Genomic DNA, 24,919 nt, shown 5'->3' on the forward strand with positions numbered 1-24,919 from the left:
ATGGCAATGAGGTGATTGTACAGAAGTGGCCGAGATAGTAAATAAAATAGAAAAGGGAAATCCGGGAATTAATTTTAAATTAAACTGCGAGAGCAGGGCAGATTTAAACTAGCGGGAAGGTAAATTTCGGTCTGATATCGAGAAATTCCTCTTCACACGAAGAGTGATCAACGTGTAGAATAAACTTCTGAGTAGAGAAGTGGAGATGAAAACACTGGAATCTTTTGCAGAAAACAGCTGAAGGTTGCAATCAGAGAACTTTAGGATTCCCCTGGCTGGATGAACTAAGATGGATGAAATCTTGTGAAATTATTTTCTCCATTATTTTTAGCAGGATTATATTAATCTGTTTAATTTTGTATGGGTTAAAATAACCAAGAGTGAAATTTCAGAAGTGTTTAATCACTAACATCCCACTCGAAGATTCCAAAGCCTTTGGAAATCGATAGATCTGCTTTGATGGATGAAAACACCAATATGATCCACAAGGGTCTCAGATCCACAGATCTCTGTTAGTTTGTGACTCTGTCGTTGAAGTGTACATGTGTTCTGTCTGCAGGTTCTCAGCCTTGCACCATGCTGCACTTAGCGGGAGCACCGATCTCATTTCATTGCTGCTGGAAGCTCAGGCCCTGGTGGACATCAAGGACAGCAATGGTTTGTACTGTTGACTTGTTTTATATTCTTCTCATCCTCATTTTTGGACAATTCCATGGATTTGGCTCTCCCTGCCCCAGCCCCACAGCACTCTGAGATCTCTGCACTCCACCAATTGTGCACTCTTGCACGTCCCTGTTTTTCATTGCTCTGCCAATAGTAGCCATGCCTTCAGCTGCCTCAGTCTGAATCTCTGGAATTCCCTCCCTAAACCCCTCCACCTCTCACTTCAAAACACTCCTTAAAACCCACCCTTTTCTCTATTAGTCTGTATAAATTGACTACATTGTTTGTCTACAACAGCTGTTGCAGTTCAGAAAATATTAATTTCATCAAATAGGAGGCACATTGCAATGTCCTGTTCCAGCTCTTCAACTCACTCACCAAAAAAGACCAACTTCTTAAACCATGCATTTATATAGTGCCTTTAACATAGTCAAACATCCCATAGCACTTCAAACAAAATTTGACATTTAAGTACGTAAGGAAATATTAGGGCAAGTGACCAAAAGCTCGTTCAAAGATTTAAAGCAGCATCTTAAAGAGTGAAGTGAAAAGGCGGTGGGAGTTTAGGGAGATTATTCAGAGATTGAAGTCTAGGCAGCTGAAGGCACGACCACCAATGGCCGGTGAAAAAAAATTATGGTTGTGTAAGAAGGCAGAAGTGGAGGAGCATAGAGACTCTAGAGGGTTTTAGGGTATGAGGAAGTTACAGAGATAGGGTAAGTGAGACCATGAGGGATTTGAAAATAAGGATGAGAATTTTAAAATTGAGGCATTGCCAGACAGCGAGCACAGGGACAAATGGGACTTGTTGCGAGTTAGGATACAGGCATCAGAGTTTTGTTTGATAATGTTCCTGTGAACTGCCTTGGGATATTTTACTACATCAGAGGTGCTATATAAATGCAAATTGCTTCAGTATTTTTGCCCATTACATCTTCACCATTGGTACTGGCTGCCACACTCCTTCCTCCTCCAAGCAGGATGGGCTGGGTGCATGCAATGACATTTTCTTATTGATGTAGGAAGTTTGGAGTGGGAGAACAGTTCAGCCCCTTGGACCTGCTTCACCATTAAGCCATATCTTGTCTGATTTATACCTCAATTCTATTTTCCCACCTTTGATCAATGTCTCTTGATACCCTTTCTTACCCAACAAAAATCTATTGATCTCAACCTTGAAAGCTCCAAATGTCCTCCACCATTTGCAGCCTTTTGGAGGAGAAAGTTCTAGATCTTTTCTGCCCTTTGTGTGAAAGAGTTTTCACCACTGTCTGGCCTACTTCTAATGTTAAGATTGAACTCCTTGACTTTACTGCTTGCTGATCATGTTCCTTTGGTACTGTTTAATGTTTGATGAAGGGATGCGACCCTTACACTATGCAGCATGGCAGGGGAAGTTGGAGCCTGTGCGTCTACTCCTTCGTGCTGGGGCAGTCGTGAACGTGGCCTCGCAAGACGGGCAGATCCCATTGCACCTCGCAGCGCAATATGGACATTATGATGTGGTAAGTAAGAGCTCCCCCTCTGGTCCCACCCTGTAATGTTGTCATCTAGGGTCCTTTCGCCATTAGTGCCAACACAACATGGGAGGGTCATTCTTGGACCAATATGTCCCTTGTATTGGGTACTGACAACCCACCAGCAATGTTGGTCCTGTCATAGAATTGTAACAGCACAGAAGGAGGCCATTTGGCCCATTGAGTCCATGCTGGCCATCACCATCAATGCTGGACATTTGACCACCAAGTCAAGCAGCAGTTGTAAGCCTCCAACTGTCACCACAGAAACCAAAATGAAAAGAACCTCATTTTGAACTTGTAAGGTGAAAATGCTTTGCCTGGTGTTTGGTTAAGCCGATGGATTGTTATTGCCTTAATGGAGATTAGTTTGGGAATTTGTTTAAAGTTATAATAGTAGTAATTTGAAGCCATGTGTATATATATTTTAACCTGTGTAAATTAATAAAATGTTTCATTTAGTTTAATGTAAAGCCTCGAGAACTGGTGGTCTGATTCCTGAATTTAGAGTCACATCTCAAACATAACACTTAAAATTATAGGTTATGACAGTTGTTTAAAGTTTCCCTCTGGGATTTTTAAATAACTCAGCTTTACCAACTGCATCGATCATAACAATTGACCACTCTAGTGTAAAGTGATGCATTTGAAGAGAAGCTACATATTGTACAAGGAAGGAGAAAAGAATAGAAATATATGCTGATAGGGTGAGATGAAGTAAAGCACATGTGTGGAGTGTAAGCACTAGTAGAGACCAGTTGGGTTGCATAATTTGTTTCGGCGTTGTGTTCAACTTCAGGACCCAATGCACCCCACCAAGTTTGGAATGACAGTCTCTATATAATCTTACTGCGGGGTGCTTTTCACACCTCAAGTGGATTTAAATGTTATTTGGACACAGTTTACTGAAATCCAAGGGATAGCATCATGCATGGAGTGGGACCAAAGGTTTTCAGGAACAAGATTATGGATTCAAACACCACTGAAGTTCCACCAGCCTCCTGTTCTCTTAAGACAATTATATGGAGCCCTGCCAACAAGGGAGGGCCACAGAGAGTCCATGTGACCAAGGCAGCAACTGGCCCTCCCCCTCCTGGTCCAAGGCCACGGAAATAGAGATTCAGTGATTCATAACGACTGAGGAGGTAGAGATGATGGAACTGCATCCACAATAGACTTTGCTTGTCCATTCAGACCTGTCTTATTGGAGTTGTCACACAATGAGGATAAGTTGTGTGGGCTGTGCAGTGTCTTTTCTGGTGAATGCAGCATGCTAGGATAAGGGATTTCCAAGGCTGTTTGTCATTGTCAATGGGGCAATGGGTTTTTCATGAATTTGCTCACCTTCCCTTCCATCTCCCTTTTTTCCTCTGTTCCTCCCCTCTGCCTCAATTCGTGCTGGGTTACGTTCCAACAGGCAGATGCTGCCCTCTGGTACCCCATCGCAGCATGCCTAGGCACTGAGGTGCAACTAGTGATTGACCCCAATCCTGCCTTCACCTAGTTGATGCATATAATCACATTCCAACCTGGGCTTCCTGGCAGTGGGTCCAATATCAGAGGTACCTCCCCTTACCCAGGAGCCTCTCCATAGCACAGCCCTGCTACTGCGGATGGAGAGGGGTTAACCCAGCACAGATGGCGAATCAAACTCACTGCTTGGCACAGTGAAACCTCCCAACACATAGGGCACCTAACAACTGGCCTCAACTTCCTTTCCAGAAAGAACATTCAAATGTGAACGTACTTTAAAAGTATTATCCATGTGATTCAAGTGCCAGGTTAGCTTTTTAAAGGAGCTGTTGATGCTTTAGGACATTATTTTGTGCAGTTCCAGGTCTAGCCTGTGAATGGCTGTTTGTGTCAGACTGGATGTATTGATAGGACAAGGATATCAGGGCATCATGGATTGTCCACACCCCATTACTGATATGGTGTGGGCTATTTGCCCAGGAGCGGGTGGGGAGGCGGGGTGGGGATGTGGCATATAATCGAGTGGGAAGGGCTTGATGGAGAGCCCGTTGCCTTCCCAACAAAGTGAAGGGTGTGGAAGGTCAAGGATGACGTTTCCCCCCCTGGGCCAATTGAGGGCCTTAAGTGGCCAATTAAGGACTGCCGCTGGTATACTGTACCATGTGAGGAGGACCCTGGCAGCCTCCATGTGGGCTTCTGGGGGACAAGGGCCCTCTTGATCAGCACCCTGTGCATCACAAAGTGCCCTCCAAGGCAAGGGATGCCCCTACAAAAGAGTCCCACTCTGCCCTCCACATTGACCCACCCCCCAATTCTTTGCCGGTGCCTGCCTGACGAATTTACCTCTCCTGTATGCCCCGACCCTGCTCATGGTCCTGGGTCTGCTGCAGTTCCAGCTGTGGTCACATGTCCCAGTGGCGCTGCTGGGGCTTGAGAGCTGCTGGCCTCCTTCTTGGTTGGTGCCTCTTCTAAGCCGATCTTTGTCTTTAGTGGTGTGGGGACACAGATGGCAGGCAGTTAACTGCCTGATTGATGTTTAATCCTGTCAGGGATCTTGGAAATGGGTGTGGCGGGGTTGCCACTGGCTTTCCAGCTGGTGGCCGGGTCTGCAGCCGAGGCCATTAACCCCAGCCCCATGGCCCTTTAAATTTCCAGCCCCCTTCTGTTCTGAATAGGAATACACTCAAGGCTTGACTTTCATAGTGGGTGAGATTAGAGTGTTTGGTGAGAGTTGTTGAGTAATTCTAGAGTTTGTTTTTAAATTGCACCTTATTATCGGAATCTCTCAGGCATCACGGTCTGACCGGACTTGTTTGTTTTGAAATGAGGTTGTGTGTGTAAAGGTGATTGTTGATTCCATCTGAAACATAAAAACAAACCTTCCTGTACCCTGGGCTAATGATTGGAAGGATAGATTTGCATTACACAAGCGGAGAGGGTGCAGCATCAGGTGAGATTGTTGGGCAAAAGGTAATCAGGGTGATATTCTGAGGAGGCATCACGGCAGGGAAAGAACAAGAAAATATCACATGGAGCAGCATGTTCAGGTCAGGGACACTGCCAGTGTGGGGAGTGTGGGATCAGAGACACTGCCAGTGTGGGGAGTGTGGGATCAGAGACACTGCCAGTGTGGGGAGTGTGGGATCAGAGACACTGCTAGTGTGGGGAGTGTGGGATCAGAGACACTGCCAGTGTGGGGAGTGTGGGATCGGGGACACTGCCAGTGTAGGGAGTGTGGGATCTGAGACACTGCCAGTGTAGGGAATTTGGGATCGGGGACACTGCCAGCGCAGGGAGTGTGGGATTGGGAAAACTGCCAGTGTAAGGAGTGTAGGAATGGAAACACTGCCAGTTTGGCGAATGTGTGATTGGGGAGGCTGCCAGTGTGGTGCATGTGGGATCAGAGGCATTGCCAGTGTAGGGAGTGTGGGTTTGGAGACACTGGCAGTGTAGGCAGTGTGGGAATGGAGGCACTGCTAGTGTAGGGAGTGTGGGATTGGGGAGACTGCCAGTGTAGAAGTGTGTGGTCAGGGATACTGCCAGTGTAGGAAGTATGGGAATGGAGGTACTGAGAGTGTGGAAGTGTGGGATCAGAGACACTGCCTGTGTGGAAATTCTCAGATTGGGGTCACTGCTATTGTGGAAGTGTCGGATCGGGGTCACTGCTAGTATGGAAGTGTGGGAGTGGAGGCACTGCCAGTGTAGTGAGTGTGGGATTGGCGACATTGCCAGTATGGGATCAGAGACACTTCAAGTGTGTGGAGTGTGGAATCGGTGACACTGCCAATGTAGGGAAGATGGGAATGGAGACACTTCCAATGTAGGAAGTGTGGGATCAGAGACATTACCAGTGCATGGTCTGTGGGATCAGGGACACTGCCAGTACAGGATATGTAGGGTCAGGGGCACTGCCAGTGTAGGGACCGTGGGATCAGGGATACTGCCAGTGTAGTGAGTGTGGGATCTGGCACAGTAGCAGTGTAGGGAGTGTGGGATTAGGAGTACTGCCAGTGTAGGGAGTGTGGAATCAGAGACATCGCCAGTGCAGGGTATGTAGGGTCAGGGGCACTGCCAGTGTAGAAAGCATGGGATCAGGGATACTGCCAGTGTCGGGAGTGTGGGATCAGAGACATTACCAGTGTAGGGAGTGTGGGATCAGGGATACTGCCAGTGTAGTGAGTGTGGGATCGGGCACAGTGGGAGTGTGGGATTGGGGATACTGCCAGTGTGCAGGTGTATCAGGTTCAGGGTAGTGCTGGTAAGGTTTAAGGTTGTGAATCAAGGAATCATCATGTTGGGCAGGGCCAAGATGAGAATCCGACTACATTGCTAAAACCACTCATTTTAATTTCAGGAATGCTGTCTGGCTTTGCCCCAGCTTCAGCTCATCTGCTGCTGAAACTCTCATCCGTCTTTGTTGTCTCTAGTCTAGACTCTTCCAGCATGTTCCTGTCCAGCCTCCCACGTTCTACCCTCCATGAGCTTGAGGTCATCCAAAACTCTGCTGCCCATGTCCTAGCTTGCACTAAGTCCCATTCACTCATCACCCCTGTGCTCACTGACCTACGCTGGCAACTGGTCAAACAATGTCTTGATTTTAAAATTCTCATCCTTGTTTTCAGAATCCCTCCATGTCTTCACCCCTTCCAACTCTGTAATCCCCTCCAGCCCCACGTCCCTCCAAGTTATCTGTGTGTCTGCAATTCTGACCTCCTGAGAACCCTCTACTTTTATCACTCCACGGATGTTGGCCAGGCTTCAGCTGCCTGGGCCCTGAGCTCTGAATTTCCGTCCTTAAACCTCTCTACCCCACTACATCTCTCTCCTCCTTTAAGACACTTCTCGAAACCTATCTCTTTGACTGAGGTTTTATCTGGCCTAATATCTCCTGCAAGATGCACTGCAAGAAGTCACCGAGGCTCCTTAGACAGCACCTTCCAAACCCACTACCACTACAATTTAGAAGGAGAAGGGCAGCAGAAAGATGGGAACACCACCACTTGGAAGTTCCCCTCCAAGTCATTCACCATCTTGACTTGGAAATATATCGTTGTTCCTTCACTGTCGCTGGGTCAAAATCCTGAAACTCACTTCCTAACTGCACTGTGGGTGTACCTACACCACATGGACTGCAATGGTTCAAGAAGGCAGCTCACCACCACCTCCTCAAGGGCGATTCAGGATGGGCAATAAATGCTGGCCCAGCCAGCAAAACCCACATGCCTTGAACGAGTAAAAAAAAAATTATGTGGCTCGGCGTCAAATTTTGTTCGAAACATTACTGTTGAGCACTCTGAGATGTTTTGCACATTAAAGGCAGGTTTTCAATGTAGCTAACAGTTGGTGGGAATGTCAGATTAGGCAGGCGTTACACTAGTCTGCAGTGGCAGATGGGTGCGTTTGGGAAAATGTTGGGGTATTTCACCTCCTCGAACCTAGTTGCAGAATTTTTAAGCACCTTGTTATTCCTGTGTGCATTTTGATCTTGCTCGGGCTGAAGGGAAGAGTTAAACATGGATCCTGCTGCCAATGTTATGAATACAGATCACATTGAGTCACAAGAGTGCTGACATATGGGTGAGAAATCAACTCAGCCCCAGCACATTCATTAATCTTCATCAACGTATTTGTTGCTCACTTCCAGACCCCTCAGCACTGGGGAAACAGAATTCTTCAGCTCACTTGTTGGGATATTTCCAATGCTCCTCTCAATCTGTTGCACCCTGAGGGCCACATCAAACCAAATAATAAAAAGCAGTGATTCCCTCCCCCTCAGGGTTACGTAAAACTGGGCCACTGAGTGGGAGAGCGATCTCCCCTCCTGGACCTTCCCTGAGTTGCCCTCCTATACCTCCTACTGGCTGCCTCGAGAACTGCATTGACAGAGACAAATTGAGGCCTGATTGTTTCAAAGGTATTTTTTTCATTACGTAATCTTTCTCTGTCCTCATTTTCCAGAGGTCATTCAACACAAGAAAGCGGGAGAAGAAGGGAGGGCCTGGAAATTCTCAAACAACTAAACAGAACATACATTTCTATAGTACTTTGCCAAGTAGTCAAAGCATCTCTGATACTCCACACGAAGGTTTCCTCTGCAGCGCAGTGATTGTTGTTTACATAAATACTTCAGTCAGTTTCCTTGTCAACAACATCCCATCGGCAACAAAGAGATGAATAACTAGGCCAGCCAGAGACTTGAGCACATTGTCCAGGCTGACACTCCAGAGTGATACTGAGGGAGAGCTGCACTGTCAGAGGCGATGACTTTCACCCATTTCTAGTGGTTCATATGGATTTGGAAACCTTATGACACCATTGGAAGAAGAGCAGGGAATTCTCCCCAGTGTCTCGGCCAATATTTTTCCCTCAAAGTACATCACTAAAACAGATTAACTAGCCTTTCATCTCATTGCTGTTTGTGACATCTCGTGCTCAGACTAGCTGCCACATCCATCTTTATAGTAACAATTGCACTTCATAATAACCCAACACCTGTAGACGTTTCTGAGAGACAAATAAGCAAATTCAAGTCTTTCGTGCTTTCATCCGAAGAATAGCAGCACTGGCTATACTGCTGTCCTTCACTGCTGCACTGGAGTCTGTGATTGGACAATACCACATTGCTCCTGTACGATCGCCCCTGCTTCAACTCATCTTAACTATTCCAACGCAGTCACGACTGTCTTCCCACATTCTAGCCTCTGTAATCTTGAGGTCATCCAAAACTCTTGCCTCCCATATTCTTACTCACATCAAGTCCCGTTCACCCACTACCTCCAGTGCTCACTGACCCACATTGAATGCCAGTGAAGCAACATCACAATTTTAAAATTCTAATCCTTGTTTTCAAATCCTTCTGTGGCCTTGCTCCTCTCTACCTCTGTAATCTCCGCCAGCCCCATAGCTCTCCTGAAATACCTGCACCCCTCAAATTCTGGCAGCTTGAACAACTCCAGTGTTAATCGCTGTTCCACTTGTAGCCATGCCTTTAACTGCCTGGGCCCTAAGCTCTGGAATTCCCTGCATAAATCTCTATCTGTGTTATATATTATTGTATTATCTGTAAATATCAATGAACAGTTAGAAACTACTTAGCTAGGAACTTGTGTTGTGTGTAAGTGTTCCAGTGGGTCACATTTCACGGCTACACTAGAGACTGAAGTGATGTGCACAGAGGCGGTTCAATCCGGTTTCACTTCTGATCTAGACAGCATGGGAAAATTAAACATAAAGAGTCTCTGATCTTTACAAAGTGAAAATGTGATTACTAACAACATCTGGGAACTTAAAAAACAACAAGAACTTACAGCAATCTCTCTTACCCCTTTTAAGACAGTCCTTAAAGCTTACTACTTTGAGCAAGCATTTGGTCATCTGCCCTGATATTGCCTCATGTCAAATTTTACTTTAAAATGCTTCTGTGAAGCACTGCGGAATGTTTTATTAAGTGAGAAATGCTATAAAAATACAGTGTTGTCATTGTTGTAGTAGGATCTATGATGTGGCAGTACTGCAGTCCTTCAGTGCTGCACTGGAGTCTATGTTCTGCTTCAGTTGTGAACAATTGTGTGCTTGAATCCTGAAGTGGGGTGAATTTTGACCTTTTCGAGGTGTTGTAGAATGTGGTAAGCCAGGATTCTAACAAGGAAGAGCTGCAGGTGTATCAGGGTATTTACTTAAAAACTAGTGTATTTACATTAAGTACATTGTAGGTTACAGGGAAGGCACATTTCCCCTCAGAGCTACCTGTCTGCTGCCTAGAGTACCTAGCACATGATTGCCTGAGGTCAGTCCTATATCATCATGTATCTTGGAGATTAGGATATCCATTCTGCTAACTCTTTATACTACAGAAGGAAAGGGTGGATTGCTACAGACTGATTTTAGCTGTCCAGGAGTTATCTATCCAGTTCTGGATTGTACTTTTTACTCTTGTAGTGATAGCAATCCAAAAAAAAGGCTGTTTAGAAATCTCTCAAAATATGTGTGGAATGTAGAAGAGGCCATATAAGGATAGTCAAAGGTTTTGATGAATTTTTTGTCTTGCTCAGTAATGGAGATGTGGGTCAGCGCAGTGAAGCTGGGGAAAGGATGAAATAAAGGATTCTGTAATCTGTGCCTAGAGATGGGATTCAGTAGGCGTTGTCCACCTTCTATTATCAACATTGTGCTTATTTTCTGTCACAGTCCGAGATGCTTCTACAGCACCAGTCCAACCCATGCATCATAAATAAGGCAAAGAAAACGCCACTGGACCTTGCGTGTGAGTTTGGCAGACTGAAGGTAAGATTATTCACTCTGTGCCTGTTAGCACCTGTCAGTAAATCAGGGCCATCTCTGTGATGTCATTGATGGAGTCTATGGCTCTACATCAACAGAGAAGTCAGATACAGTTTCACAAATGAGGCCAATAAAGTAGCTATAAGATCACTGCTTAGAAGGGACTAAGCGTTGTGATCTAGTGAATTTGCTGTACAATTGTGAGGATTCAGACTGAGGATGATGGTGCATAATCAGCAAGGGACAAGAGTGGTCATCAGGATTGAGAAGTGCAGAGAGAATGGGCATCGGGATTGGGAATTACAGTGAGAGTGGGCATCAGGATTGGGAAATGCAGAGAGAATGGGCATCAGGATTGGGAAATGCAGAGAGAATGGGCATCAGGATTGAGAAGTGCAGAGAGAATGGGCATCAGGATTGGGAAATGCAGAGAGAATGGGCATCGGGATTGGGAAATGCAGAGAAAATGGGCATCGGGATTGGGAAATGCAGAGAGAATGGGCATCGGGATTGGGAAATACAGAGAAAATGGGCATCGGGATTGAGAAATGCAGAGAGAATGGGCATCAGGATTGAGAAATGCAGAGAGAATGGGCATCAGGATTGGGAAATGCAGAGAGAATGGGCATTGGGATTGGGAAATGCACAGAGAATGGGTATCGGGATTGGGAAATGCAGAGAAAATGGGCATCAGGATTGGGACATGCAGAGAGAATGGACATTGGGATTGGGAAATGCAGAGAGAGTGGGGATTGGGAATTGCAGTGAGAGTGGGGATTGGGAATTGCAGTGAAAGTGGGCATCAGGATTAGGAATTGCGGGATTGGCTACAACAGTCAAACCTATTCAAAGGTGGCCAGTTCACTTCAGGTCCCACTTTGTCTCCTAGTTGCAGGTGTGTCCACACAATTTTGGAACCTGAATAGTTAGAAAGCTCAGTACTGAGCCACCTTTGACCATGGACCTTGATGCCGGTGCTTCAGAGCCTGGTGCAGGATGTCTGAGTTTTGTTTTCCTTTCCATTTTCTCCCCTTCTCTAGAAGTGGCCCGGGAGCAAAGAACAACCCCCTCAGGGCGCTGGAAACATTTGCCTCATTCCAAGACATGAATGTAGAACATCTATTTTTTAATTCATTCATTGGATGGGGTTATCACTGGCTAGAGCAGCACGTACTGCCCAGCCCACAGTGCTGTTAGGGAGGAATTTCCAAGATTCTGACCCAGCAACAGTGAAGGAATGGCGATATATTTCCAAGTCAGGATGGTGAGGGGTTTGGAGGAGAACTTCCAGGTGGTGGTGTTCCCATGTATCTGCTGAGCTTGTCCTTCTAGATGGTAGCAGTTGTTGGTTTGGAAGGTGCTGTTTAAGAAGCCTTGGTAAGTTTCTGCAATGCATCTTGTAGATGGTACACTGCTGCTACTGTTTGCCAGTGGTGGAGGGAGTAAACGTTTGTGGATGTGGTGCCAATCAAGCGGGCTGGTCTGCCCTGGATGGTGTCAAGCTTCTTGAATGTTGTGGGAGCTGCACTCATCCAGGCAAATGGAGAGTATTCCATCACACACCTGACTTGTGCCTTGCAGATCGTGGGCAGGCTTTGGGGAGTCAGGAGGTGAGTTACTCACCACAGGATTTCTAGCCTCTGACCTGCTTTTGTAGTCACAGTATTAATATGGCTAGTCTAGTTCAGTTTGTGGTCAATGGTAACCCCCAGGATGATGAAAGTGGGGGATTCAGCAATGGTAATGCCATTGAATGTCAAGGGGCGATGGTTAGATTCTCTCTTGTTGGAGATGTTCATTGCCTGGCACTTGTGTGGCGCGAATGTTACTTGCCACTTGTCAGCCCAAGCCTGGATATTGTCCAAGTCTTGCTGTATTTGGACATGGACTGCTTCAGTGTCTGAGGAGTCACGGATGGTGCTGAACATTGTGCAATCATCAGCGAACATCCCCACTTCTGGCCTTATGATGGAAGGAAGGTCATTGACGAAACAGTTGAAGATGGCTGGGCCAAGGACACTACCCTCAGGAACTCCTGAAGTGATGAACTGGAGCTGAGATGATTGACCTGCAACAACCACAACCATTTTCCTTTGTGCTAGGCATGATTCCAATCAGCAGAGAGTTTTCCCCCTAATTCCCGTTGACTCCAATTTTGCTAGGGTTCCTTGATGCCACATTTGGTCAAATGCTGCCTTGATGTCAAGGACAGTCACTCTCACCTCACCTCTTGATTTCAGCTCTTTTGTCCATGTTTGAAAGGCTATAATGAGGTCAGGAGCTGAGTGGCCCTGGCAGAACCCAAATTGGGTGTCAGTGAGTAGGTTATTGCTGAGTAAGTGTCGCTTGATAGCATTGTTGATGACCCCATCTGATCAAGAGTTGACTAATGGGGCGGTAATTGACCAGGTTGGATTTGTCCAGCTTTTTGTGTAAAGGACAAATCTGGACAATTTTCCACATTGTAGGCAGATGCCAGTTGCACAGTGTTGTGCACTCCTATCCAGTGTTGTTCACTACATTTAAAATGGGAAGACAGCAGTCTCTGTTGTCCAGTCATTTGCTCTGATGTAAAATAGGATTTTTTTTTAACAGACTGATCTTGAAGGAATGACTGTGCTTCATACATTTCATCTCTAATAGGACAGGAAAGACTCATAGTGAATGAGATGCACTGCAGTCTTTGTATAAAATAATAAGCAGTGAAGTTTGACAGACAAGATCTTGATGTTTTAATTCCTGCAATGTAGTGTGCTTTCCTGGCGAGTTTGCTTTGAGGCTTCTCAATGCAATAGAATCAACGTAGAACTGTCGTTCCTGACAGCAGTCACGAGTGGTTTGAATAAACTGGGTAAATACTGTGGGATTTGTGCATCCACAGGATTCCCCTGAGAGACGAGGGGATGAATATTAATGAGTGATCAAACAAAAAGCTCTGAGCTAGTGGACTAATTCAGTGAAGTAATACACACAGGCACACACTGTCAGTGTCTGACAGCCAGGCAGTATTTGATAACTGAATGAATTTGACTTTATTTTGACAAATTTACCTTTACATAAAAAGGTGCAATCTTCCCAGAATAAATGTGCTTCATACATTGCACCTCTAAGACTCATGGTGAATGAGATGCACTGTAGTCTTGGTATAAAATAACAAGCAGCAAAATTTGACAGCCAAGACCTTGATGTTTTAGATAGATCGGGGTATAGTGGAACTGTCTGATGGTAAGGTTAATCTGGATTTTCAGGAAGCTGTTGATAAAAGTTCCTCATGAAAGACTTCCAATGAAACCAAAATCAAGAGTCAGGAATGAGACTGGTTCAAGAAGGTGTTAAAATTAGGAAACACAGTTTGCTTCTGAGAGTTGGAATGGTAGACCGGGGTTGAATAGAGTCCCTCAGAAATTGGTGCTTGACTCTCTAATGTTTTTAATCTACTCAAAATGTGATGAAGAGCAAAAATCAGATGTTAGTTTCTCAAACTTGACGATGACATTAAAATAGGGAGAGCAGCATAGAAGGAAGATATAGAATTGGGCAACTTAACGCTGAAAACAATACCATATTTCAGAAAGGTCGGAAGATGTGAGTCATGAGTGTGAAATGAATCGACTAGCGGCAAATAGTTGGGGAAAGAAACCTGAGTATAATAGTGAACCTGATACTTTCAATGTGAGGGCATATGGCAGAGTGAGTCTAAGAAGCTGAAGGAATGTATAATGCAATTTGACACAAGTTACAGTATTCAGACGATAGGAACAAAGATAGGCCATTCAGCCCCTCTAACATAATCATGGCAGGTCAAATGTGGAGTATTGTGTTCAATTCTGGCTGCCCTGCTGTATTGCAGGGGGTGCACAATGAAGGACCAGAACTGAGCTTCAATATTATAGGACAAGCTGCAAGAAATTCAGAGAGAAACTCATCTAGGCAGTGTTTGATTGAAGGACGAATCTCATTAATGTCTATCTCTATGTAATTAAAAGTTATGTGTATCGTGGGCATTTCCAACAAGGAAATTTCCCTTCCTAACAGCATTGTGGATGAACCTCCACTATGTGGACTGCAGCAGTTCAAGAAGGCAGCTCAATACTACCTTCTCAAGGGCAACTAGGGATGGGTAATAAATACTGGCCTAGCCAGCGACGCTCATATTCTGTGAAGGAATACATTTTTTTTATAAGTGTCTCACCTGTTTCCTGTAATACTTTAGCTGTCACATATTGTTAATGACACCCCTATTTTTAGGAAATAGCACATCTTCAAACTCACAATGAGCAATGCCTTTGGATATCTGCGAGTCAAACGTTGAGTGGTCCATAAAGAAAGCAACCCCATATTATCACTTCAAAAAAAAAACTGGCAAAGGCGGAGCAGAGGATTTAAAACCACCAGAGATGGTCAATTAATCCTGCAATAGGAAGATTTGGATATTGGAAGGGCCAAAGGGCTCTTCTCAGATTTGCCTGTTTTGATGTTTATCAGACCATACATTCAAAAATACCAGAGGAACCATACATTAATTCTAGAAAGTGATATATAGTCTGTAGTGAAGCTCCTGTAGGTTTTAACGTTGACTCCTGTAGGTATTAACGCTGGCCCCTGTCGGTATTAATGTTCTCTCCTCAAGGTATTAATGTTGGCTCCTGTGGTTATTAATGTTACCTCCAGTAGGTATTAGTGTTAAACTCTGGAGGTATTAATGTTATCTCCTGTAGGTACTAATGTTGCCTCCAGTAGGTAATAGTGTTAACATTGATTCATGTAGCTATTAACGTTGGCTCCTGTAGGTATTCACGTTGGCTCCTGTGGATATTAATGTTGGCTCCTGTGGGTATTAACGTTGGTTCCTGTGGGTATTGACATTGGCTCCTGTGGGTACTGACATTGGCACTTGTGGGTATTGACTTTGGCTCCTGTGGGTAGTGACGTTGGCTCCTGTAGGTATTGACGTTGGCTCCTGTGGATATTAACGTTGGCTCCTGTGTATTTATATTGGATCCTCTAGGTATTGACGTTGGCTGCTGTGGGTATCGACATTGGCTCCTGTGGGTATTGATGTTGGCTCCTGTGGGTATTAACGTTGACCCTTGTAGATGTTTACGTTGACTCCTGCAGGAATTAATGTTGGTTTTTGTAGTATTAATGTTCACTCCAGTAAATATAAACATTGGATCCTGTGGGTATTAATGTAGACTCCTGTAAGTATTAACATTAGCTCCTGTGGGTATTGACGTTTGCTCCTGTGGGTATTGACGTTGGCTCCTGTGGGTATTAACGTTGGTTCCTGTGGGTATTAACATTGGATCCTGTGGGTATTGACGTTGGCTCCTGTGGGTATTAACGTTGGTTCCTGTGGGTTATGTCATTGGCTCCTGTGGGTTATGTTATTGGCTTCTGTGGGTATTGACATTGGCTTCTGTGGGTATTAACGTTGGCTGCTGTGGGTATTAACGTTGGCTTCTGTGGGTATTGATATTGGCTCCTGTGGGTATTGACGTTGGTTTCTGTGGGTATTGACATTGCCTCCTGTGGGTATTGACGTTGACCCTTGTTGATGTTTACATTGACTCCTGCAGGTATTAATGTTGGTTTTTGCAGTATTAATGTTCATTCCAGTAAATATAAACATTGGCTTCTGTGGGTATTGACATTGGCTCCTGTGGATATTAACGTTGACCCTTGTAGATGTTTACGTTGATTCCTGCAGGTATTAATGTTGGTTTTTGCAGTATTAATGTTTATTCCAGTCAATATAAATATTGGCTCCTGTAGGTACTGATGTTGGCTTCTGTGGGTATTGACATTGGCACCTGTGGGTATTAACGTTGACCCTTGTAGATGTTTACATTGACTCCTGCTGGTATTAATGTTGGTTTTTGCAGTATTAATGTTCATTCCAGTAAATATAAACATTGGCTCCTGTGGGTATTAATGTAGACTCCTATAAGTATTAACATTGGCTCCTGTGGGTATTGACGTTCACCCTGTAGGTATTGACATTGGCTCCTGTGGGTATTGACATTGGCTCCTGTGGGTATTAATGTTGGCTCCTGTGGGTATTGACATTGGCTCCTGTGGGTATTAACGTTGGCTCCTGTGGCTATTAACGTTGGCTCCTGTGGCTATTAAAGTTGGCTCCTGTGTGTATTGACGTTGGCTCATGTAGGTATTGACATTGGCTCCCGTGGGTATTGACATTGGCTCCTGTGGGTATTGACGTTGGCTCCTGTGGGTATTAACGTTGGTTCCTGTGGGTTATGTCATTGGCTCCTGTGGGTTATGTTATTGGCTTCTGTGGGTATTGACATTGGCTCCTGTGGGTATTAACGTTGGCTGCTGTGGGTATTAACGTTGGCTTCTGTGGGTATTGATATTGGCTCCTGTGGGTATTGACGTTGGTTTCTGTGGGTATTGACATTGCCTCCTGTGGGTATTGACGTTGACCCTTGTTGATGTTTACATTGACTCCTGCAGGTATTAATGTTGGTTTTTGCAGTATTAATGTTCATTCCAGTAAATATAAACATTGGCTTCTGTGGGTATTGACATTGGCTCCTGTGGATATTAACGTTGACCCTTGTAGATGTTTACGTTGATTCCTGCAGGTATTAATGTTGGTTTTTGCAGTATTAATGTTTATTCCAGTCAATATAAATATTGGCTCCTGTAGGTACTGATGTTGGCTTCTGTGGGTATTGACATTGGCACCTGTGGGTATTAACGTTGACCCTTGTAGATGTTTACATTGACTCCTGCTGGTATTAATGTTGGTTTTTGCAGTATTAATGTTCATTCCAGTAAATATAAACATTGGCTCCTGTGGGTATTAATGTAGACTCCTATAAGTATTAACATTGGCTCCTGTGGGTATTGACGTTCACCCTGTAGGTATTGACATTGGCTCCTGTGGGTATTGACATTGGCTCCTGTGGGTATTAATGTTGGCTCCTGTGGGTATTGACATTGGCTCCTGTGGGTATTAACGTTGGCTCCTGTGGCTATTAACGTTGGCTCCTGTGGCTATTAAAGTTGGCTCCTGTGTGTATTGACGTTGGCTCATGTAGGTATTGACATTGGCTCCCGTGGGTATTGACATTGGCTCCTGTGGGTATTGACATTGGTTCCTGTGGGTATTAACATTGGCTGCTCTGGGTATTGACATTCACCCTCTAGGTATTGACGTTGGCTCCTGTGGGTTATGATGTTGCCTCCTGTGGGTATTAACATTGGCTCCTGTAGTTATTAACGTTGGCTCCTGCAATTATTAACGTTTGCTCCTGTAGGCATTAACGTTGGCTCCTGCAGGCATTAACGTTGGCTCCTGCAGGCATTAACATTGGCTCCAGTAGGTGTTAACATTGACTCCTGTAGGTACTGATGTTGGCTCCTGTAGTTTTTCACATTGGCTCCTTTAGGTGTTAATGTTCCCTGTAGGTATTAACGTTGACTCCTGTAGATATTATCGTTGACTCCTGTAGTTATTAACGTTGGCTTCTGTAGTTATTAATGTTGGCTCCTGTAGGTATTAAAAATGCCCCCTGTAGGTATTAATGTTGGCTCCTGTAGGTATTGATATTAGCTCCTGTAGGTGTTATTGTTGATTACTATTGGTGTTAAATTTGCCCCTGTAGGTATTAAGATTGGCTGTTGTAGGTATTAACGTTGGCATCTGGAGGTATTAGCATTGGCTCCTGTGGTTGTTAGCTCCTGTAGGTATTAATGTTCATTCTTGTAGGTATTAACATTGGATCCTGAAGGTATTAATGTTGGCTCCTGTAGGTATTAACATTATCTCCTATAGGTATTAATGTTGGCTCCTGTAGATGTTTGAGTTTACTCCTGTGGGTATTAACTTTGGCGCCTGTATGTGTTATAATTCGTTCCTGTGGGTGTTAACCTTGGAGCCTGCAGGTATTAATGTTGGCGCATGTGGTAATTAACCTTGGCTCATGTAGGCATTAACATTGACCCTTTAGGTTATAACATGGACTCCTGTAGCTATCAATGTTGCCTCCTGTATATGTTAGTGTTGGCTCCTGTAGGTGTTAATTTTGGATCCTGTATCTATCAATGTTGGCTCCTGTAGGTGTTAATTTGGGCTCCTATAGCTATCAATGTTGGCTCCTGTAGATATTAATGTTGGCTCCTGTAGGTATTAAAAATGACCCCTGTAGCCATTAACGTTGATTCCTGTAGGTATCAACATTGGCTTCTGTGGGTATTAACGTTGACCCTTGTAGATGTTTATGTTGACTCTTGCAGGTATTAATGTTGGTTTTTGTAGGTACTAATGTTCGCTGCAGTAAATATTGACATTGCCTCCTGCGGGTATTAATGTTGACTGCTGTAGATATTAACATTGGCACCTATAGATATTAATGTTGGCTCCTGTAGGTATTAATGTTGTCTCCTGTAGTATTAGCGTTGGCCCCTGTAGCTATTAACGTTGGCTCCTGGAGGTATGCACGTTGGCTCCTGTGGTTATTAATGTTGGCTCCTGTGGGTATTAACGTTGGTTCCTGTAGGTATTGACATTGGCTCCTGTGGGTATTGACATTGGCTCCTGTGGGTATTGACATTGGCTCCTGTGGATATTGACGTTGGCTCCTGTGTATTGATGTTGGATCCTGTGGGTATTGACATTGGTTCCTGTGGGTATTGACGTTGGCTCCTGTGGGTTTTGATGCTGGCTCCCGTGGGTATTAACATTGACCCTTGTAGATGTTTACGTTGACTCCTGCAGGTATTAATGTTGGTTTTTGCAGTATTAATGTTCATTCCAGTAAATATAAACATTGGCTCCTGTGGGTATTAATGTAGACTCCTATAAGTATTAACATTGGGTCCTGTGGGTATTGACGTTGGTTCCTGTGGGTATTAACATTGGCTCCTGTGGTATTGACATTCACCCTGTAGGTATTGACGTTGGCTCCTGTGGGTTATGACATTGGCTCCTGTGGGTATTGACATTGGCTCCTGTGGGTATTAATGATGGCTCCTGTGTGTATTGACATTGGCTCCTGTGGCTATTAACGTTGGCTCCTGTGGCTATTGATGTTGGCTCATGTAGGTATTGACGTTGGCTACTGTGGGTATTAACGTTGACCCTTGTAGATGTTTACGTTGACTCCTGCAATTATTAATGTTGGTTTTTGTAGTATTAACGTTCACTCCAGTAAATATTAACATTGGCTCCTGTGTGTATTAATGTAGACTCCTGTAGATGTCAACGTTAGCTCTGTAGGTATTAATGTTGAGTCTTGTAGGTTTTCACTTTGGATTCTGCAGGTATTCACATTAGATCCTGTAGATATTCACAATGTCCCCTGTGGGTGTTAACACTGACTCTTGTAGATGTTGATGTTGGCTCACATAGGTAATAATGTTGGCTTCTGGAGGTATTAACATTGGCTTCTGTACGTATTAACGATGACTTCTGTAGATGTTAAGATAGGCTCCTGTAGCTTTTAATGTTGGCTTCTGTAGATATTAATGTTGGCTCCTGTAGGTATTAAAATTGACCCCTGTAGACATTAACGTTGGCTCCTGTAGGTATTAACTTTGGCTCCTGTGGGTATTATGATTGACCCTTGTAGATGTTTATGTTGACTCTTGCAGGTATTAATGTGGGTTTTTGTAGGTATTAATGTTCGCTGCCGTAAATATTAATATTGCCTTCTGCGGGTATTAATGTTGACTGCTGTAGATATTAACATTGGCACCTATAGGTATTAATGTTGGCCCCTGTAGGTATTAACGTTGTCTCCTGTAGGTATTAGCATTGGCCCCTGTAGATATTAACGTTGGCACCTGTAGGTATTAACGTTGGCTCCTGTAGATATTAACATTGGCACCTGTAGGTATTAATATTGGCTCTTGCAGATGTTTATGTTGACTCCTGTGGGTATTAATGTTGGCTCCTGTAGACATTAACATTGGCCCCTGTAGATATTAATGTTGGCTCTTGCAGATGTTTATGTTGACTCCTGTGGGTATTAATGTTGGCTCCTGTAGATATTAATGTTGGCACCTGTGGATATTAATGTTGGCTCCTGTGGTTATTAACGTTGGCCCCTGTAGATAATAATGTTCGCTCTTGTAGATGTTTATGTTGGCTCCTATGGGTATTAACATCGGCTCCTGTAGATATCAACGTTGTGACCTGTGGATATTAATGTTGGCTCCTGTGGGTATTAATGTTGGCCCCTGTGGATATTAATGTTGGCTCTTGCAGATGTTTATGTTGACTCCTGTGGGTATTAATGTTAGCTCCTGTAGGTATTAATGTTGACTCCAGTAGATACTAACGTTGGTTTCTGTAGGTATTAACGTTGGCTTCTGTAGGTATTAACATTGGCTCCTGTAGGTATTAATGCTGACTCCTGTAGATACTAATGTTGGCTTCTGTAGGCATTAACGTTGGCTTTTGTAGGTATTAACATTGGCTCCTGTAGTTATTAACGTTGGCTCCTGCAATTATTAACGTTTGCTCCTGTAGGCATTAACGTTGGCTCCTGCAGGCATTAACGTTGGCTCCTGCAGGCATTAACATTGGCTCCAGTAGGTGATAACATTGACTCCTGTAGGTACTGATGTTGGCTCCTGTAGTTTTTCACATTGGCTCCTGTAGGTGTTAATGTTCCCTGTAGGTATTAACGTTGACTCCTGTAGATATTATCGTTGACTCCTGTAGTTATTAACGTTGGCTTCTGTAGTTATTAATGTTGGCTCCTGTAGGTATTAAAAATGCCCCCTGTAGGTATTAATGTTGGCTCCTGTAGGTATTGATATTAGCTCCTGTAGGTGTTATTGTTGATTACTATTGGTGTTAAATTTGCCCCTGTAGGTATTAAGATTGGCTGTTGTAGGTATTAACGTTGGCATCTGGAGGTATTAGCATTGGCTCCTGTGGTTGTTAGCTCCTGTAGGTATTAATGTTCATTCTTGTAGGTATTAACATTGGATCCTGAAGGTATTAACATTGGCTCCTGTGGGTATTAACGTTGGCTCCTGTAGATGATTACATTGACTCATGTGAGTATTAATGTTGGCTCCTGTAGGTATTAACATTATCTCCTATAGGTATTAATGTTGGCTCCTGTAGATGTTTAAGTTTACTCCTGTGGGTATTAACTTTGGCGCCTGTATGTGTTATAATTCGTTCCTGTGGGTGTTAACCTTGGAGCCTGCAGGTATTAATGTTGGCGCATGTGGTAATTAACCTTGGCTCATGTAGGCATTAACATTGACCCTTTAGGTTATAACATGTACTCCTGTAGCTATCAATGTTGCCTCCTGTATATGTTAGTGTTGGCTCCTGTAGGTGTTAATTTTGGCTCCTGTATCTATCAATGTTGGCTCCTGTAGGTGTTAATTTGGGCTCCTATAGCTATCAATGTTGGCTTCTGTAGATATTAATGTTGGCTCCTGTAGGTATTAAAAATGACCCCTGTAGCCATTAACGTTGACTCCTGTAGGTATCAACGTTGGCTCCTGTGGGTATTAACGTTGACCCTTGTAGATGTTTATGTTGACTCTTGCAGGTATTAATGTTGGTTTTTGTAGGTATTAATGTTCGCTGCAGTAAATATTGACATTGCCTCCTGCGGGAATTAAAGTTGACTGCTGTAGATATTAACATTGGCACCTATAGGTATTAATGTTGGCCCCTGTAGGTATTAATGTTGTCTCCTGTAGGTATTAGCATTGGCACCTGTAGCTATTAACATTGGCTCCTAGAGGTATGCACGTTGGCTCCTGTGGTTATTAATGTTGGCTCCTGTAGGTATTAACATTGGTTCCTGTAGGTATTGACATTGGCTCCTGTGGGTATTGACATTGGCTCCTGTGGGTATTGACGTTGGTACCTGTGAGTATTGACATTGGCTCCTGTGGATATTGACGTTGGCTCCTGTGGGTATTGACATTGGTTCTTGTGGATATTGACGTTGGCTCCTGTGTATCGACATTGGTTCCCGTGGGTATTGACATTGGTTCCTGTGGGTATTGACATTGGTTCCTGTGGGTATTGACGTTGGCTCCTGTGGGTATTGATGTTGGCTCCTGTGGGTATTAACGTTGAGCCTTGTAGATGTTTACGTTGACTCCTGCAGGTATTAATGTTGGTTTTTGCAGTATTAATGTTCATTCCAGTAAATATAAACATTGGCTTCTGTGGGTATTAATGTAGACTCCTATAAGTATTAACATTGGCTCCTGTGGGTATTGACATTGGTTCCTGTGGGTATTAACGTTGGCCCTTGTAGATGTTTATGCTGACTCTTGCAGGTATGAATGTTGGTTTTTGTAGGTATTAATGTTCGCTGCAGTAAATATTGACATTGCCTCCTGCGGGTATTAAAGTTGACTGCTGTAGATATTAACATTGGCACCTATAGGTATTAATGTTGTCTCCTGTAGGTATTAATGTTGTCTCCTGTAGGTATTAACGTTGACCCTTGTAGATGTTTACGTTGACTCCTGCAGGTATTAATGTTGGTTTTTGCAGTATTAATGTTCATTCCAGTAAATATAAACATTGGCTCCTGTGGGTATTAATGTAGACTCCTATAAGTATTAACATTGGCTCCTGTGGGTATTGACGTTGGTTCCTATGGGTATTAACGTTGGCCCTTGTAGATGTTTATGTTGACTCTTGCAGGTATTAATGTTGGTTTTTGTAGGTATTAATGTTCGCTGCAGTAAATATTGACATTGCCTCCTGCGGGAATTAAAGTTGACTGCTGTAGATATTAACATTGGCACCTATAGGTATTAATGTTGGCCCCTGTAGGTATTAATGTTGTCTCCTGTAGGTATTAGCATTGGCACCTGTAGCTATTAACATTGGCTCCTAGAGGTCTGCACGTTGGCTCCTGTGGTTATTAATGTTGGCTCCTGTAGGTATTAACATTGGTTCCTGGAGGTATTGACATTGGCTCCTGTGGGTATTGACATTGGCTCCTGTGAGTATTGACATTGGCTCCTGTGGATATTGACGTTGGCTCCTGTGGATATTGACATTGGCTCTTGTGGATATTGACGTTGGCTCCTGTGTATTGACATTGGATCCTGTGGGTATTGACATTGGTTCCTGTGGGTATTGACGTTGACCCTTGTAGATGTTTACGTTGACTCCTGCAGGTATTAATGTTGGTTTTTGCAGTATTAATGTTCATTCCAGTAAATATAAACATTGGCTCCTGTGGGTATTAATGTAGACTCCTATAAGTATTAACATTGGCTCCCGTGGGTATTGACGTTGGTTCCTGTGGGTATTAACATTGGCTCCTGTGGTATTGACATTCACCCTGTAGGTGTTGACGTTGGCTCCTGTGGGTTATGACATTGGCTCCTGTGGGTATTGACATTGGCTCCTGTGGGTATTAATGTTGGCTCCTGTGTGTATTGACATTGGCTCCTGTGGCTATTAACATTGGCTCCTGTGGCTATTAACGTTGGCTCATGTAGGTATTGACGTTGGCTCCTGTGGGTATTAACGTTGACCCTTGTAGATGTTTACGTTGACTCCTGCAGGTATTAATGATGGTTTTTGTAGTATTAACGTTCACTCCAGTAAATATTAAATTGGCTCCTGTGGGTATTAATGTAGACTCCTGTAGTTGTCAACGTTAGCTTCTGTAGGTATTAATGTTGAGTCTTGTAGGTTTTCACTTTGGATTCTATAGGTATTCACATTAGATCCTGTAGGTATTCACAATGTCCCCTGTGGGTGTTAACACTGACTCTTGTAGATGTTGATGTTGGCTCGTGTAGGTAATAATGTTGGCTTCTGGAGGTATTAACATTGGCTTCTGTACGTATTAACAATGACTTCTGTAGATATTAAGATTGGCTTCTGTAGCTATTAACGTTGGCTCCTGTAGATACTAACGTTGGCTTCTGTAGGTACTAACGTTGGCTCCTGTGGGTATTATCCTTGACCCTTGTAGATGTTTATGTTGACTCTTGCAGGTATTAATGTTGGTTTTTGTAGGTATTATTGTTCGCTGCAGTAAATATTAACATTGCCTTCTGAGGATATTAATGTTGACTGCTGTAGATATTAACATTGGCACCTATAGGTATTAATGTTGGCCCCTTTAGGTATTAACGTTGTTTCCTGTAGGTATTAGCATTGGCCCCTGTAGATATTAACGTTGGGTCCTGTAGGTATTAACGTTGGCTCCTGTATATATTAACGTTGGCCCCTGTAGGTATTAACATTGGCTCCTGTATATATTAATGTTGGCCTCTGTAGATATTAACGTTGGCACCTGTAGACATTAACGTTGGCTCCTGTAGATATTAACGTTGGCCTCTGTAGATATTAACATTGGCACCTGTAGGTATTAACGTTAGCTCCTGTATATATTAATGTTGGCTCCTGTAGATATTAACGTTGGCACCTGTAGGTATTAACGTTGAATCCTGTAGGTATTAGTGTTGGCCCCTGTAGATATTAACGTTGGCTCCTGTAGGTA

The 24,919-nt window shown here is 43.7% G+C and overlaps 1 protein-coding gene across 7 annotated transcripts in view; it reads left to right on the forward strand.

Annotated features, from left to right (window-relative positions):
- LOC121293715 (caskin-2-like) overlaps window positions 1-24,919 on the forward strand; it is a 296,419-nt gene that overhangs the window by 193,035 nt on the left and 78,465 nt on the right. For all 7 annotated transcript variants that reach the window (XM_041216912.1, XM_041216911.1, XM_041216913.1 and 4 more), the window contains 3 exons: window positions 560-657; window positions 2,023-2,168; window positions 10,341-10,436. In XM_041216912.1, the coding sequence (XP_041072846.1) occupies window positions 560-657; window positions 2,023-2,168; window positions 10,341-10,436 (340 nt within the window). The remainder of the gene's footprint in view (window positions 1-559; window positions 658-2,022; window positions 2,169-10,340; window positions 10,437-24,919) is intronic.

Source organism: Carcharodon carcharias, chromosome 22 (assembly GCF_017639515.1).
Source record: "Carcharodon carcharias isolate sCarCar2 chromosome 22, sCarCar2.pri, whole genome shotgun sequence".
Lineage (NCBI taxonomy): Eukaryota > Metazoa > Chordata > Chondrichthyes > Lamniformes > Lamnidae > Carcharodon > Carcharodon carcharias.